This window comes from Monodon monoceros, unplaced genomic scaffold (assembly GCF_005190385.1).
Source record: "Monodon monoceros isolate NGI ecotype Baffin Bay Population unplaced genomic scaffold, NGI_Narwhal_1 Super_Scaffold_7, whole genome shotgun sequence".
NCBI lineage: Eukaryota > Metazoa > Chordata > Mammalia > Artiodactyla > Monodontidae > Monodon > Monodon monoceros.
The window spans coordinates 30,334,564-30,350,864 of record NW_021703784.1 but is presented as its reverse complement, the minus strand read 5'-3'; the positions used below and the strand labels follow the sequence as shown (position 1 = coordinate 30,350,864).

The 16,301-nt window shown below is 37.2% G+C and overlaps 1 protein-coding gene across 1 annotated transcript in view; it reads right to left on the bottom strand.

Moving 5' to 3' along the window:
* Window positions 1-4,229: 4,229 nt before the first annotated feature.
* The window catches only part of TMEM123 (transmembrane protein 123), a 72,619-nt gene continuing 60,547 nt past the window's right edge, over window positions 4,230-16,301 (bottom strand). The window contains exons 3-5 of the mRNA XM_029207673.1: window positions 11,135-11,554; window positions 9,822-9,975; window positions 4,230-7,259 (exon numbers count right to left, since the gene is read on the bottom strand). Coding sequence (XP_029063506.1) covers window positions 7,235-7,259; window positions 9,822-9,975; window positions 11,135-11,554 — 599 coding nt within the window. The 3' untranslated portion in view covers window positions 4,230-7,234. The remainder of the gene's footprint in view (window positions 7,260-9,821; window positions 9,976-11,134; window positions 11,555-16,301) is intronic.

Genomic DNA, 16,301 nt, shown 5'->3' with positions numbered 1-16,301 from the left:
TATGAGTTTAGGTTTTTGTTTGTTTTTTAGATTCTACATATAAGTGAGATATTCACTATTTGTCTTTCTCTGTCCATGTATTTCACTTAGCATAATGTCCTCAAAGTCCATCTATGCTGTTAAAAATGGCAGGATTTCCTTTTTATGGCTGAATAATATTCCATTGTATATATATGCACCACAACTTTTTTATCCATTCATCCATTAGTGGTCATTTAGGTTGTTTCCATGTCTTGGCTACTGTAAATAATGCTGCTAATGAACATGGGGGTGCAGATATCTCTTCAACATAGTGTTTTTATTTCCTTTGGTTACATTCCCAGAAGTGAAGTTCCTAAGTCATATGATAGTTCTATTTTTAATGTTTTGAGGAACCTCCATACTGTTTTCCATAGTGGTTGTACCAGTCTACAATCCCACCAACAGTGAACAGGTGTTCCTTTTTCTCCACATCCTCACCAGCATCTGTTATATCTTGTTTTTTGGGGGATGATAGCCATTCTAACAGATGTGAGCTAATATTTCACTGTGGTTTTGATTTGCATTTCCTAATAATGAGTGATGTTGAGCATATTTTCATATGCTTGTTTGCCATTTGTATCTTCTTTGGAAAAATGTCTAAATGTCTATTCAGTTCCTTTCCCCCTTAATTTTTTTTTTTGTGCTATTATTGCATGAGTTCATTATACACTTTGGATATTAACCCCTTATTAGATATATGGTTTGCAAATATTTTTACCCTTTCCATTGGTTGTCTTTTCATTTTGTTGATCATTTCTTTTGCTATGCAGAAGCTTTTTAGTTTGATGTGGTCCCACTTGTTTATTTTTGATTTTGTTGCTTTTGCTTTGTGTCATATCCAAAAACCATTGCCAAGACCCATGTCAAGGAGCTTTGTTCCTATGTTTTCTTCTAGGAGTTTTATGGTGTTTACATGTAAGTCTTTAATCCATTTGAGTTAATTTTTGTGAGGAGTGTAAGATAGGGGTCTAATTTCACTCTTTTACATGTGAATATCCAAATTTCCTAGCACCACTTATCAAAAAGACTTTTTCTCCATTGAGAATTTTTGGCTCCCTTGTCAAATATTACTTGACCATATATGCAGGGGTTTGTTTTTGGGACCTGGATTCTGCTCCATTGTTCTATGTGTCTGTTTTTATGTGTCAGTACCATACTGCCCTGATTACTATAGCTTTATAATATAGCTTGAAATCAGGAAGTATGATGCCTCCTGCTTTCTTCTCTCTCAGGATTGCTTTGACTCTTTGGGGTCCTTGTGGTTCCATCTAAATGTTTGGATTTTTGTTCTACTTCTGTAAAAAAATGCCATTTGAATCTTGATAGGGATTGCATTGAATCTCTAGATGGCTTTCGGTAGTGTTGATATTTTAACAATATTAACTCTTCCAGTCCAGGAACACAGGATACATTTCCATTTCTTTGTGTCTTCTTCAATTTCTTTCATCAGTGTTTTATAATTTCAGACTAGAGATCTTTCATCTCCTTGGTTAAGTTTATTACTAAGTATTTTATTGTTTTTGATGCTATTGTAAATGGGACCATTTCTTTATTTCTTTTTCAGATAATTCATTGTTAGTGTATAGAAATGCTACTGTTTTTGAATGTTAATTTTGTATACTGCAACTTTACTGAATTTGTTGAATAGACCTAAAGTTTTTGGTGGCATCTTTAGGACTTTTTTATATATAAAATCATGTCTTCTGCAAATAGGGACGATTTTACTTCTTCCTTTCCAATTCTGATGCCTTTTATTTTTCTTGCCTGATAGCTCTGGCTAGGACTTCCAGTATTATGTTGAATAGGAGTGTTGAATAGGAGTGGTGAGAGTGAACTCTTGTCTTGTTCTTGATCTTGCAGGATAAACTTTCAACCCTTTCACTAATGACTATGTTAGCTGTGGGCTTGTCATATATGACTTTTATTATGTTGAGGTACATTCCTTAATACATAAAATGTTAAGTTTTTTTAATCATGAATGGATGTTGAATTTTTCAAATGCTTTTTCTGTGTCATTGAGATGATATTTTTTCATTCATTCTATTAATGTGATGTATCAGACTGACTTATTTGCATATGTTAAATCATCCTTGCATCACTGAGATAAAAATCCCAGGGATTTTGGTGAATGATCATGGTGAATGATCCTTTCTGTGTATTGCTAAATTCAGTTTGCTAATATTCTATTGAGAATTTTTGCATCTATATTCATCAGGGATATTGGCCTCTGGTTTTTTTCTGGTAGTGTCCTTTTCTGGCTTTGGTATTAGGGTAATGCTGGCCTCATAAAATGAGTTTGGGAGTGTTCCTTCCTCTTTGATTTTTTGGAAGCGTTTGAGAAGGATTGCCATTAATTCTTCTCTCAATGTTTTGTATAATTCTCCAGTGATGCTATCTGGTCCTGGTCTTTTTGTGTTGGAAAATTTTTGATTACTGTTTCAGTCTCCTTATTAATAATTGGTCTGTGCAGATTTCCTATTTCTTCTGAATTCAGTTAGGCAGTTTGTATGTTTCTATTTTTTCCATTTCAGCAGTGGGCCAAGATATGACTCAACTTTCTGGGATGGGGGTAGACCAGCCTCCAGGGCTGCTAAGTCTCTTTGTTTGAGGACCCAAATCAGGCAGACCTGCACCCCACTGAGTTCCCTGGTTAGACTGTGCCACCAACTTGATTCTGCAGATGAGCCAAGCTGCTGGCTGGGACTACACCTGCATGCTGCAGGTTGGAACTGTCTGCCACATTCTGAGTGTTGGTTATTGCAAGCCCTTCCCCTTTTCTCTGTCAGATTCCTGGTGGTCAAGCCCCACAGACTTCCCTGCAATTCCCATGGGGTGAGACTGGAGTGTGGGCTCCCAAGAAGTGAACCACAATACTGGGGGAGCTAGATGTCCACACTGGGCTCTTTTCCAAATGGGGTAACCAGAGGTTCAAGGGAGACCTCTTGGCATGGTGTTGTGCCAGGCTGGGGGGAGGGGCAGTGCAGTCACCATGTAGCCACTCCTCTTACCTTTTTTTTTTTTTTTAATTTATTTATTTTATTTATTTATTTTTGGCTGCATTGGGTCTTTGCTGTGCTTGGGCTTTCTCTAGTTGTGGCAAGCAGGGGCTACTCTTGGTTGTGGTGCTCAGGCTTCTTATCATGGTGGCTTCTCTTGTTGCAGAGCACAGGCTCTAGGCACATGGGCTTCAGTAGTTGTGGCACTTGGGTTCAGTAGTTGTGGCTCACGGGCTCTAGAGCACAGGCACAGCAGTTGTGGCACACGGGCTTAGCTGCACCACGGCATGTGGGATCTTCCCGGACCAGGGCTCGAACCCGTGTCCCCTGCATTGGCAGGCGGATTCTTAACCACTGTGCCACCAGTGAAGTCCCTCCTCTTACCTCTTTAATGTGGTCTCTCTTGGTTTCTGTGGTGCAAGGGGGTGTTTCACCCTCACTCCTGCATTCCAGGATTTTCTCAGTGCATGAATAGTTATTAGCTGTGCTTCTGTTGCCATCTTGGTGAAGACAATCTGCATTTTTTTTGTTATGTATAACATACTTCAATAATTAGCTGAAACTTAAAAGGTTATTTTTTTCTGGACACATGTGATGTTTATTATATCTACACTCATACCATTGTTGACCCAAACAAGACACACATTCAAGCCTGAAGTTGCTGGGGGAGTAACTTTGCCCAGAGTGAAGCCGAAGTAATGATGGGGAGGAAGAATTGTGTACAAATATTGCTGAAAGAGTACTTTTTATTATATAAATTTTCTGAAGACTGCACCTTTTCCCCTTGGTTACCTTATAATAACATATAAGTTATCCTTAGATATAGTTAAATTATTTCCAGTTGTAAAGGAAGTGTTGAAAATACCATACTATACGTTAATGCATTTGCAGCTGATTTACATAAGGAATGGTAATTTTAAAATTTCTACCACGAATATACCTGTTTTTTTTTTAAATAAAGTTATTTATTTTATTTTATTTTTGGCTGCATTGGGTCTTCATTGCTGTGTGCAGGCCTTCTCTAGTTGCGGCAAAAGGGGGCTACTCTTCATTGTGGTGCATGGGCTTCTCATTGCTGTGGCTTCTCTTGTTGCAGAGCATGGGCTCTAGGTGCACGGGCTTCAGTAGTTGTGGCATGCGGGCTCAGTAGTTGTGGCTTGCGGGCTCTAGAGTGCAGGCTCAGTAGTTGTGACACACGGGCTTAGTTGTTCCACCGGCATGTGGGATCTTCCCGGACCAGAGCATGAACCTGTGTCCCCTGCATTGGTAGGTGGATTCTTAACCACTGTGCCACCAGGGAAGTCCCGAATATACCTGTTTTTAAAGTTCTACCCAGAAGAACAAATAAGAGGCTTCAAATGAAAATCCTTTGAGCAGTGCCTCTCATACTCTGGTGTTCATCAGAATAACCTGATAGGATTGCTAAAACACTGCTGGGCTCCACCCCAGAGTTTGTGATTCAGTAGGTTTGGGATGGGACTCAAGAATTTGCACTTTTAACAAGTTTCCAGGTGATGTTCCTGCTGCTGCTGAACCAGGCAACCACACTTACAGTGTCAGATTAGCCCCCACGATCTGCCTTTTTACTTTGGACATTTTCTATTTGTTAATTTCTCTTGAGTTTGATAAAATGAAGCAAAACCATGTACTACTCTTAACAAAATTTTATTCTAAAAATAGATCTCAGTAACAATGAAATGCCAAAAGTTGGTCATTGTAATAAAAAGAAAAAAAGTAACAGAAATTTGCGTTACATTTTTTTTCTGAAAAATACAAAATTATCACTGTAATATACTGCCAGCTCTCATTATCTGTATTTGAATTATTCATTCTATGGATTATCCAAGGAAATTTTAAAATCATAGGTTGAATTCTACCTAATATTTAGACATACATCTGAATTGCTTTTATCTTCAAGTAAATACATTATCAAAGAATGCAAATAAAACTGAACATTTGCTGAAGTAAACATAATAAGGAAGATAAATTTATGCTTAGGAAATGTGCTCCAAAGGGAAATACTGGTTTATATAGCTGTTTCCCTCAATTCTGCAGATAACCAAAAAACAAAAACAAAACAACAAACCAAAAACCCCCAACACCTGATTGCATTGAAGTACTGATATTTGAAAGTAACAAATTATACAACTTATATACAGAAAAAAGACATAACTAAAATATTTCAAACCTAAAGCACAGGAAACTTTAAAGGCAAATAATGACATTTAGTACTTAAAAAGTGGTTTTATATTTTTCAAAGTGCTAAGAAACAAGTATTCAAGAAAAGTTCAGTCCTGTCTACAAAGTTCTGACTGACTTAAAGTACTGAAATATCAAGAATGCAGGAGACAAATCAAATTTAGAAAGCCCCCATTACTATAAAACGTATCTTTAGTATATTTTGCAAAGAAATGAAGCAGTGTTTAAAAGACCAGTTATGGTTAAGTTAGTAACAGACAACTTATCAGCCCACATCTCTTTTTTCAAACTAATGCAAACACATGTGTTTCATAATATTTCTTCCACATTCCATGTGTCACATCCATCCATCCTGTCATATCCATATTCTGGATAATTTTTATTATTCATTTTCATCACATCAATTGGCCATAATGCATAGTGAGTAGAAATGATCCTTTTATATCAGAATTCTTGATTCTCTGCAAACCAAAAGCTGATCACAAAAGTTACATTTAATTCCTATTAAATGTAGGTACATATTTTTTAGGACTTCTTAGCTCATTTTTGGACTGTCAGACATTGGTGTGATTTACTGTGACCATCTAAGGTAGAAGAAACAATATCTTAGTACACAGTATGACTAAATACCTCTTTTGTCAAAACTTGACCCTGAGTTTTGAGTGCTGGAATATAAACTGTAAAGCTGAAAACACTCCAAAATATGCTGGCTGATAATGGTGTCCCTCAATATTGCGTGCTTCCTCTCCATTAACATGGTATATCTGAACGTGCCTCCCCTTGTCAGCATGGGAGGAAGAGGACCCAAATAAGGAAGCAGGAACTTTTCTGTCTTAAATACTCCGCAGGAATTTATTCCAAAGTACATTGGTGTCTTAGTATAAAAATGCTGTTTCCCCAAATCTTTGAGTAACATTGACAGTGCACGAAAATGCGGCATTTTCATCCTATAGGTTTAGTAGCCTGAGGGGAGGAGCCCCACAATCCCTGGCCTGATAAACAGCATTCATCTATCGTTTGGACTAAAGAGGGTTCTAAATGTTGCTTTGGAAATCATATAAGAGTCTTTTTTTTTTAAGGCTAGGTGTGTTTACATTACGTTAACCATTTCTAGATATTGAAAGCAGTTCTACATCTGTTAAAAATATTCACTAAATATAAAATTAACAGCTGAACATGAAGTAAAGCAATTTCCAGTGGTGACAGTATTCTCACAGTAGCAAATAATCTAACTTATTATTTAACACTAATAACTAAGTCTTTAAAACATTATTATGTTAAACATTGCAATTTACTGAAATTACAGAGGAAAAAAAAGGCAATTACATCAACTGCCATTGAAAGCGCCAAAGAAGTTATTAAAAATACAGGCTCTCCAATGGCTCTCTAACAGGGATAAGCCCACATATTGTTTCTAGTTTTATTTGACTTTTTTTTTTTCGGTGGGGGAGGGCATGCATTTTGTTTCTAAACCAAATAACTAAGCTTTAAACATATGAAATATGGATGCTTTCTGAAGAGACACTTTAACTAAAATTATGCTTAAGACTTGGCTTATTCATATAATTTCTGCTATGTGGCAATGGTAATTAGGATATATCCAGCTCTTAACAGCACTGAGGTTCTTTGTGTGACCAACAAAGACATCAAAATCCTGAGTGCTGAGACAAGCTCCTTATTTGTATGAACACATGGCATCATACCCTTCACTGATGATGTTTTCCAATTACTGGCCCTATGTGACCAATGACACAAAAAAATGGGACAAGACTTGTCTTACTATATGTTTTCTAACCATTGCATTAACTGTATGCTACATATGTTCATTAAAAAACCCAAATCAAACACTTTTTACCTTTAGCAATCATGAGGAATCTTTACATATTTATATAATACATTGTATATTATATTCATGGCCTGTTTATGCTATTTTCAAGAAAAGAATACTGTTCTAAAGTAATAATAAAATTAATTGATAGGGTTGTATCAATCTTCTTTCCATTGATCCTTGGAGTCCCTTAAATGATGGCATCATGTTCATCGCTGTAATATATCAAAAGTTAAAGTGACTTTGTTTTGTATTTGTATCAAACTACTTATAGTTCATAATTTTAAGTAATAAATAAATTTCAGAATCAAAACTGTCATTGCTTTGTGTAAAGTTTCTTAAGAAAAAGTACCTGGTATACTGTATTGGTTAAGGATTCAAGCAGTGTATTCAGGTTGCGAAATGGACCTATGCTCAAATCTCTGCAGTGCCTGTGTGACCTTTCATCAATTAGCTATTATAACCCTCTTTAAAAAAGAAAACAACCAAAACAGTGATCATTTCTTGAGCATCTTCTATGTGCCAGGTGTTATGCTACAGACTTTACATCCATATCTCATTTAATCATCACAGTACCCCTAAGCAGAGAGAGGGCACTTAAAAAAAATATATATATATATATGTATATATATAATGTTATTTATTTATTTAATCAATCAATTCCATTTCGCAGAAGATCAGAAGCTAAGCAAGCATGTGAACTCTCGTCCTGACCACTGTACACTGTACAACATCATTTATATAAACGTGGGTAGGCACCCTGCTAGTCAACAGTAGAACCAGAATCAAAATTAAGTCTGTCTGCCCCAAACCCCATCTCTTACCACTTCACTCCACTGTCTCTCCATGCAACTCTAAGAAACACAGGAGTTAACACTATAATCAGTGTTTTAATCAGTGTTATTATCCAATAAGTGAAAACTAGAAATGCTAATAATTACTAGATATAGAAGGTCTCAGGTTCCTTAATGGGACAAATATTAAGTCCTTACTTATGGAATGTCATTATTTATAACTTCAAAGGAACTACTGGCTTTAAAATGCACTCTTTAAAAAATGTAGCACTAAGAAAAACATGGCCTATTAAACTACAACACAATGCTTTCTCATCCCATAGACTGTAAGATACATCCATTTCAGAGGTGTTAAAATGTGGAAATACACAAAAACAAAAATGTGTACTTAGACTCAACTAAATATGGTGTTTTCACCATCTACTGGTTCTGATATGAATAAGACTCCTGTTAGAGTCACACTGCCTTCCTTACATGCCACACAGCTCTGTCCTTACAGTTATGGGGATTCTGGACTCTGATGTTCTCCACAGGGCATGCAGCATTATGTGGTCATGTATACGTGAGGAAAAAGTCCATAAAGCTAAAATTATATACTTTGTAGTTAAGGCACATTAAAATGAAAACAACACATTTAAATTTAATTCCTTCAATATTTTATAGCCTCAAGTATATCAATAAATATTGATATTATAAAAAAGGAGTTGCATTAAATTTACTATAATCAAAATGTGCTTTCTGTTTAACTGGTGAAATTTACCAAGAAAACAGATGGTAAGTATTTCTAAAAACACAGTGGTTTTAAAAAATATTTCAAACTTTAAAGCATTTTTAGAGTCAACTCTGTTTAGTCAGTTTCCTTCATGTATTTTTTTCTTTTACGGGTTGATCTAAAAGAGAAAAGAATGAATGTTTCTGAATGTGCTTTTAATCTGACAAAACACCACCTTGATGCGCTTTTAAAGTAAGTTCGATATGATGGATACTGTATGTGGAAGGTAACTTCTAATTTAAATATACTTTTTTTAAAGTCTGGTTTTCTTAGTTCAATGAAAAATTTGAGACATATTTTCATACTATATTCTCCTCCTAAAAATTCATAATGTACATCAACATATCAAAGGCTTACAGTATTCTTATAGTAAAGTAACCTATTCTATTTTACTTTGCTCAATTAGTAGTTCCCAAGTGTTTCTGACATGGAAACTCTGTGTGAGACACATATGCATATGACAACTTAAACAAATCTTGGATAATGGTCATCTATTCTATGGTATTTATTTTATACATACATTAACAATCAAAAGAATGGATTTGCTCTTGTACATATAAGGCTCAAAAGAAAAAACCGAAAGGACTTTGTTGGAATAATAAAAATTGGGAGATGATACCTCCAAAAACCATCAGATCTTTAGAATGACATAGTTTGTTGTTGGGGACTTGTTGATAAAGCTCACCTGAAAAGACAGTTTTGCTACAGATTAACTGATAATGTATATTATACTAACAACTCAGTATCAGGGAAAATGAGGCTGTCAGAAGAATTTATTTTCTTTGTCACAGAAAGCAAAAATCACGTTTTTATCAAGGATGTTATTTTAGTATGTCTTGTGTTTGTCAGTAACACTAGGTCAACAGCCTCAGGAGACCTGATAATGGTATTTCTTGCAATTAGAGGTATAAGCAAGTGAAAAGGACTGGCTAAACTTGGGTCTCTGGTTAAAAAAAAAAAAAAAAAAAGTATGACACTAATAAAATACAATCATTTTTATAGGTATATCCATTTGCATTTGCAAATAATTATAATCACAAGCTTGCACATAAACAATTTGCTTTGGGCATAGAGGATTAATGGGAATATAACTCATAAATCTATAAATTATTAATCCCTGAGATGAACACTCGCTCTACTCTGATATTTTGTCATGATATTTAAATACAGAATTAATAATAATAAAAAAGTCCTGGCCAATCAAAACTTACATGGTTCTATACCGAATGCCTCTTCTTGAATAATACATTTTGCATCCAATGTAAAGAAAAGATAAAACTCCCAGTGTTAATACAATACCACCAACAAAGCTGCCAGTATCAAATTTTGATCCTTTATTTTCCTTAGAAATAATAGTTGCTGTGACTAGAAGAAAACAAAAGGAAACAAAAAAATAAGGCTTTAGTGCTTTTTAAACATATTGTAATAAGCTAAAACATTCTGAATTTCTATGTAAGAATGCTGATCTGGGGACAAGGGGGAATCGTAAGCACATCAAGGTGCTCTCCAGATGATTTTGTGTCTAGTGACTGGTTCTAGTTTTCTTCACTTGATCCAACACATCCCTTAAATCCCCAGTGCCTACAACCCCAAGATCTTAAGGTGAGACTGGGCTTGGATGGTCTACCAAAACCTCAGAGGCAGCAAGATTTGGTTAATTCTTTTATGAATTTTCTTAAGCGTTCATGCCTTAAACAAAACAGGTCTGGGTAACAGCTGAAATCTTGAAACTGGATCCAATTTGAGTAAATGTTTCTAATTGAAATTTCTCCTTTTGAATAAATTGGGAATTTTAACTATTTTAATTTTCTGGAGTCAAGAGCCCCTGAGACATTAAAGTTGATTTCAATACATAAATTGTAGTAATAAAAAAAATAAACTATTTGGAATAGAAGTATATAAAAACACAAAAGAAACCATGAAGTCTGCTATTTGTTCTGATAAATGTAATCACTAGCTTTTAAACAGAACTTCAACTTTGGATAACTTAAAACAGAATCTTAAGGTTTTTGAATTCATGGTTTCACAGGCATTATATTTTAAACAAATGCAAAAAAATAAAGAGTGCTGAGACTAATACTACATATGTGACTATATATAATACCATTAAAAAATATTTTTATGGCACAAGTAAATTAAAACCAAAGTTCTCCATGATTTAGGTTTAGAAATCATGGAGACTGAGCCTGCCTAATTCCTTTCTAGAATGAGGTTCAAAGAGTTAAAGGTATGACAAGTTTTCAAACCATGCAAAATAAAATCCCGTGTTAGGATAAATTATTTATTTACGGATGGATCTCATACAGTCATGATTTGGCATGGTTAAGTTGGAAGCTAATTTTTTTAAAGGGACAAGATAGTTACTAAGTCAACTGACTCTTCCTGATCTCTACAACTAATTTATTTAGGAAATGAGAAATAATTGTCTAAATTTCTACATTTTTACAGAATTGAATGATGTAAATGTGGCATTTTAACAACTATTTTTTCAGCATAGGAAAAATAGGTCCATTTTTATACATACTTGTTACTGATGAAGAAACAGACGTCACCGAACTATTGTGAGTTGTGGTCATTGTGGATGTTGGTATCTGGGATATATTTTGTGAAACACTTGTGATTTTGAGTGTAGACCTTAAGGTGGTGGAAGTCATATTTGTTGAGACCTCTGGTGTTATCATTTTAGATGTTGCTATGGGTTTTGAGGTGGTGGCTGTCCCGTTATTTGAGACTGAAGCAACTAGAATTGTTGATGGTTTTGCTATGGTTTTCAAGGTAGTGGCGGTCCCGTTATTTGAGACTGAGGCAGCTGCAGTTGTTGATGGTTTTGCTATGGGTTTTGAGGTGGTAGCTGTCATCTTTGAGACTGGGGAAACTGGAGTTTTTGATGGTTTCACATTGAAGTTGGAAGATTCACCTGTATGGCTGAAAAGTACCTGTGGGGCTGCAAGAATATGAAGAAACATTAAAGCCAGAGCTATGACGTAGATAATTAACTCCCACTTCACTGACTTTCGTGGTCATACATAAAGAAAAAGGTCTAACAAACACAGCATCATGAAAGATACTTAGCTTATTAATACTTTGCACTACCCAGCAAGAAGCCATAAAACGTATAGTAAAATATTCAACAGGAACCAAGCCTGGATTTACGTAAAGTAAGAAATTTTTGTGAACGTATGGGAAAAAAAGAAACAAGCCAGAAGACTGAGTTCTTTCGATACAGGGACAGTGTCTTAACCGTCTCTGTGTCTGAATGTTCCATGCTTCATGTCACAAATATTAGTTGAATGGATTATGAAACCAATGGATATAAAAAGGGTTTTTAAAGTTTTAAGGTTTCTCTGCCACATTCTTCCAAAAAGCTTTGAGGACAAACAGTAGCTGCATGCTTCTAACCCCCCAGTAGGATGTGAGCATAAGCAAGATACTCTTCCTAAGAGTAAAACCAGTTCCCATGGTGCATTAGGAAGTGAAACAACATCACAGAACGTGGCTAGTTGGAAATCTCACACTGGTGATAATTTTCTGTCATTGGGAAGGTATTTCTAAAATTATTTCTGAAACCTTTAAAAATGCAAAAGCCGGGCTTCCCTGGTGGCGCAGTGGTTGAGAGTCTGCCTGCCGATGCAGGGGACACGGGTTCGTGCCCTGGTCCGGGAAGATCCCACATGCCGCGGAGCGGCTGTACCCGTGAGCCATGGCCGCTGAGCCTGCGCATCCGGAGCCTGTTGCTCCGCAACGGCAGAGGCCACAACAGTGAGAGGCCTGCGCACCGCAAAAAAAAAAAAAAGCAAAAGCCAATTTTGTAAAGGAGAACCATTGGTGTTAATTTAAAATAAACAATTGGAAATAAATAAATAAGCACTATGACCAAAAATAAATACTAAATATCTATATATGTACAAAATGCCCTATGACCAAAAGCAAACCTTTCTGTCTTAACAATATTCTTTCATACTCTATCTTCATTGTAACATCACAACCTAACTGATGTTTACAACTAAAGATACTTTAGTTATTATAATTTAGTATATACTATTTAAGGAATGAAAAATCTCTTTGCCCTATTAATAGGATGTAATTTATTTCTGTGTTAGTTTCCTAGTCTCAAAGTTTACTTGCAGGTTTAGTGGTTTGTTATGTTGCCTATATACTCCCATTTTACTCTTTATGGCCAAGAACTAAAGTGGAAAGAATTACCCACCGGGCTTGCCTTCTCCTTTTCCCCAGTGACAGCAGCACAAGGCCTTCAGGTTCTCTGTACCACTGCTGCTGTCACATACCAAAAGTGATTACTTCATGCATTATCACCCTTTCACAATTATTCTGGACTTTTTTTTTTCTTTTCTTTTTTTTTGCGGTATGCGGGCCTCTCACTGTTGTGGCCTCTCCCGTGCGGAGCACAGGCTCCGGACGCGCAGGCTCAGCGGCCATGGCTCACGGGCCCAGCTGCTCCGCGGCATGTGGGATCTTCCCGGACCGGGGCACGAACCCGCGTCCCCTGCCTCGGCAGGCGGACTCTCAACCACTGTGCCACCAGGGAAGCCCCTATTCTGGACTTTTTATTCAAAGAATTCAAATATTTATTTTCAATTTTACAGGCTGGTTTTAATAGTGCTTATCTGCCCATCTGCTTTTACTCTTTAAATTCCTATCACATTTTGTGAACTTTGGGTCTTTACTGTGTGATCTCTTCCACTATTACCTAATTTTTTAAAAAAGACCAAAGGAATCAGTACTTTTGTATTATATAGGTGAATAAATCATAATTATTCAAGTAGAATGCTATGAACTTGGACTAGTCTTTTATTATTCAATTCTGAATGCTCTATAAACATATAATATAATTTAGCGTTGAAATAATCACCTATTATTTTAATGTAGAGAATGAATTCTATTATAATGAAATTAAATACAGCAAAGAACCTTCATTTATATCATATCTTTAGAACAGAATGATCTTTGCAGAGCAAAACAATGAACACAATTCTGCTTTTGGATTCCACATACACACACAGCCTACTCTCTTCTCCCTGCCATAATAAGATATTCTTCAGAGATACGTATGAAGTAACACGGGCAAAAACAGGGAGCTGTAACGGGTTAGTTCTTCACTAAGAAAATCCAAATGTGTTACAGAAACCACTAAGCAGCTAAAATTTTCTATAAATTGACAAAACAGGCCAATAATTTTTATGTTAAGGTGTATTTCATGATGTTTAAATGTGATAACTGCAATGCAAGGATGCTCTCTTCAAGTTCAGAACTCACATTCCATGACTCAACCCCCTTGTCTGTAATACAAGTAAACGGTCATTTGTGCTCCTCTGCAAATGAGACCATCCCACCATGGACGTCTGGGTGTCTTCCTTCTCCCTTAACTGTTCAGCTACTGAGCAGTGCCCTGCAGAGCGTGGCTCAGTGAGTACCTGCAGAGATGTCAGAAGAACAGAGCATCCATGCAGGGCTTGGAAAGGGTTTAGCCCTATCTGACTTTGCTGTTTTAGCCAGTCAGTCTCCCCCTGCCTCTGAGAAGCAGAAGTTGTAACGGCGTGGAGGGTGGGTGACATGAGTGAAGGTGGTCAAAAGGTACAAACTTCTAGTTATAAAATAAATAAGTCATGGGGAGGTAATGTACAGCACATGATGGCTACAGTTAACAATACTATATTGTATATTTGAAAGTTTTTAAGAGAATCTTGAAAGTTCTCATCACAAGAAATAAAATTTTGTAACTAAATATGATGAAATAGGTGTTGTATGTTATATACATTATTATAGATTATGATAGATGTTACTTATTGTGATCATTTTGCAATATATAAATCATTATGTTGTACACCTAAAACTAATACAATGTTATACGTCAATTATATCTCAATCAAAAACAGTACAAAAACATCAAATCGAAACAAAACAAGTTATAAAGGCCCAAAGAGGGTACGTTACTGGAAAGTGTCAAGTGTGCTCTGTGTCCACCTCCACCTCTGCCCACGGAGGAAAAGAGGAGAACGCAGCCGCTCACCTCAAACTAAGCCGAGGGAATCACCCGAAGAGCAGGCCCAGTATCTCCTGGACCTGAAGCGACAAAGACTAAGATTTGACTCAAGCCTGAAAAGTAACTCTAAAGGCGAGAGGCTATGGCTGAGCTGTCTCTACCTGTCAGCAGAGTGTAAAAGGCTGCGCTGGGAGTAGACTCTTATTTCCACTGACAGCAAAGGTGCGTGTTTCCCAAGAACCAAACCAGGCCCCGTGAAACATAGCCAGCATGGGGCTGCCTTAAAAGATAGCCTCCCCAGAGAGTTCTGCGCAGAGGGATGAAGATAACCAGCAGAGAAGTGGAACACCAAAAGCTAGGGGCCAAGGGTGTGTAGTGAGAGGGTCAGCTGGAGGGGAGGCCCTACTGCATCAGGGGAGCTGAAGGGGGAAGCCCCAGCTGTAGGGTCTCCCCGGAATCTACCAAAGAGAACCACATCCGCCACCTAGGGGGCACCTTCGTCAGATGAAAACATCCCAGCTGGCTTTTCCCCTTAAGCCCCTTTAGGCCTGATCCTGGAAGGGTAAAAACCAGGAGAAGTGAGGGGGAGAAAGGCAGAGCAAGGAAGGAAGCCGACAGTGTCAAATTCCCCACTGTCGGTTCCAAACGCGAAGCAGGCCCAGGCTGGCAGAGGGAGAAATTCCAATCATTGTAGACTTTTATTTATTTTGGTATTATTCTGAAAAGGAGAGACACCTTACTAAATACAACTCATTCAATACACTGGACCTATGTACGATGGATAACACCTCAGCTAACGTAAGTGGAGCTGCGGGAAGGGGTGTATGTGGCACACAGTTGTTAACACTTATTTAGTGTTATGTGTCCCCCTAAAATTCATATGTTGAAGCCCTAACCCCCAGTAGTTTAGGATGTGACCGTTTTTGGAGACAGGGTCTTTACAGAGGATTATAATGAAGTTAAAATGAGGTTATGAAGATGAGCCTTAAATACCTGGTGTCCTTATAAAATGGGAAATTTGGAGGCAGACAGACATACGGGAGGAACACCATGTGAAGACGAAGGCACAGATCACGGTGATGCTTCCAACAGGCCAAGGAAAGCCAAAGATTGCCAGCAAAACACCAGAAACGAGGCGAAAGGCACAGGAAAGATCCTCTCTCAGGGGGCAGCAACCCTGTCGACAATCTGACGATACATCTCTGCTGTTTACACTACCTAGTTAGTGGTCCTTTGTGTGGCAGCCCTAGCAAACTAATGCACTCAGGACCACAGTTCTTTCACTGCTAACAAAACGCGTCTTCAGGCAGCTGAGACACAGCACTCGCCAGTGGCTGTGCTGAGCTTGTTCCTTTCACAGATCCTTGCAACTAATCACTGTGAGATGAATTAAGTCATTCGGTACTTGTCAAACTACTCTCAAAACTTCTTAAATGAAACCTAAGATCACCTATAGATTTCAGAGCTGTAAGAATTTCTTGACCCTAATTCTTGGTTTCAACTAACATAATCACAGGAAAACAAAGTGAAGGGCTGTAGTAAGAGCACCCATGCACCCTCCGTCCCAGCAACTGCCATGTTCAGGCGCAAAAGGGACAAGACAGAGAAAGTACAAACAGGGATGAGTTGATGTTTTGTCACTGCTGAAAAAATACTCAAGACAGTCCAATCAGCACTCCGTTCCTGTTCT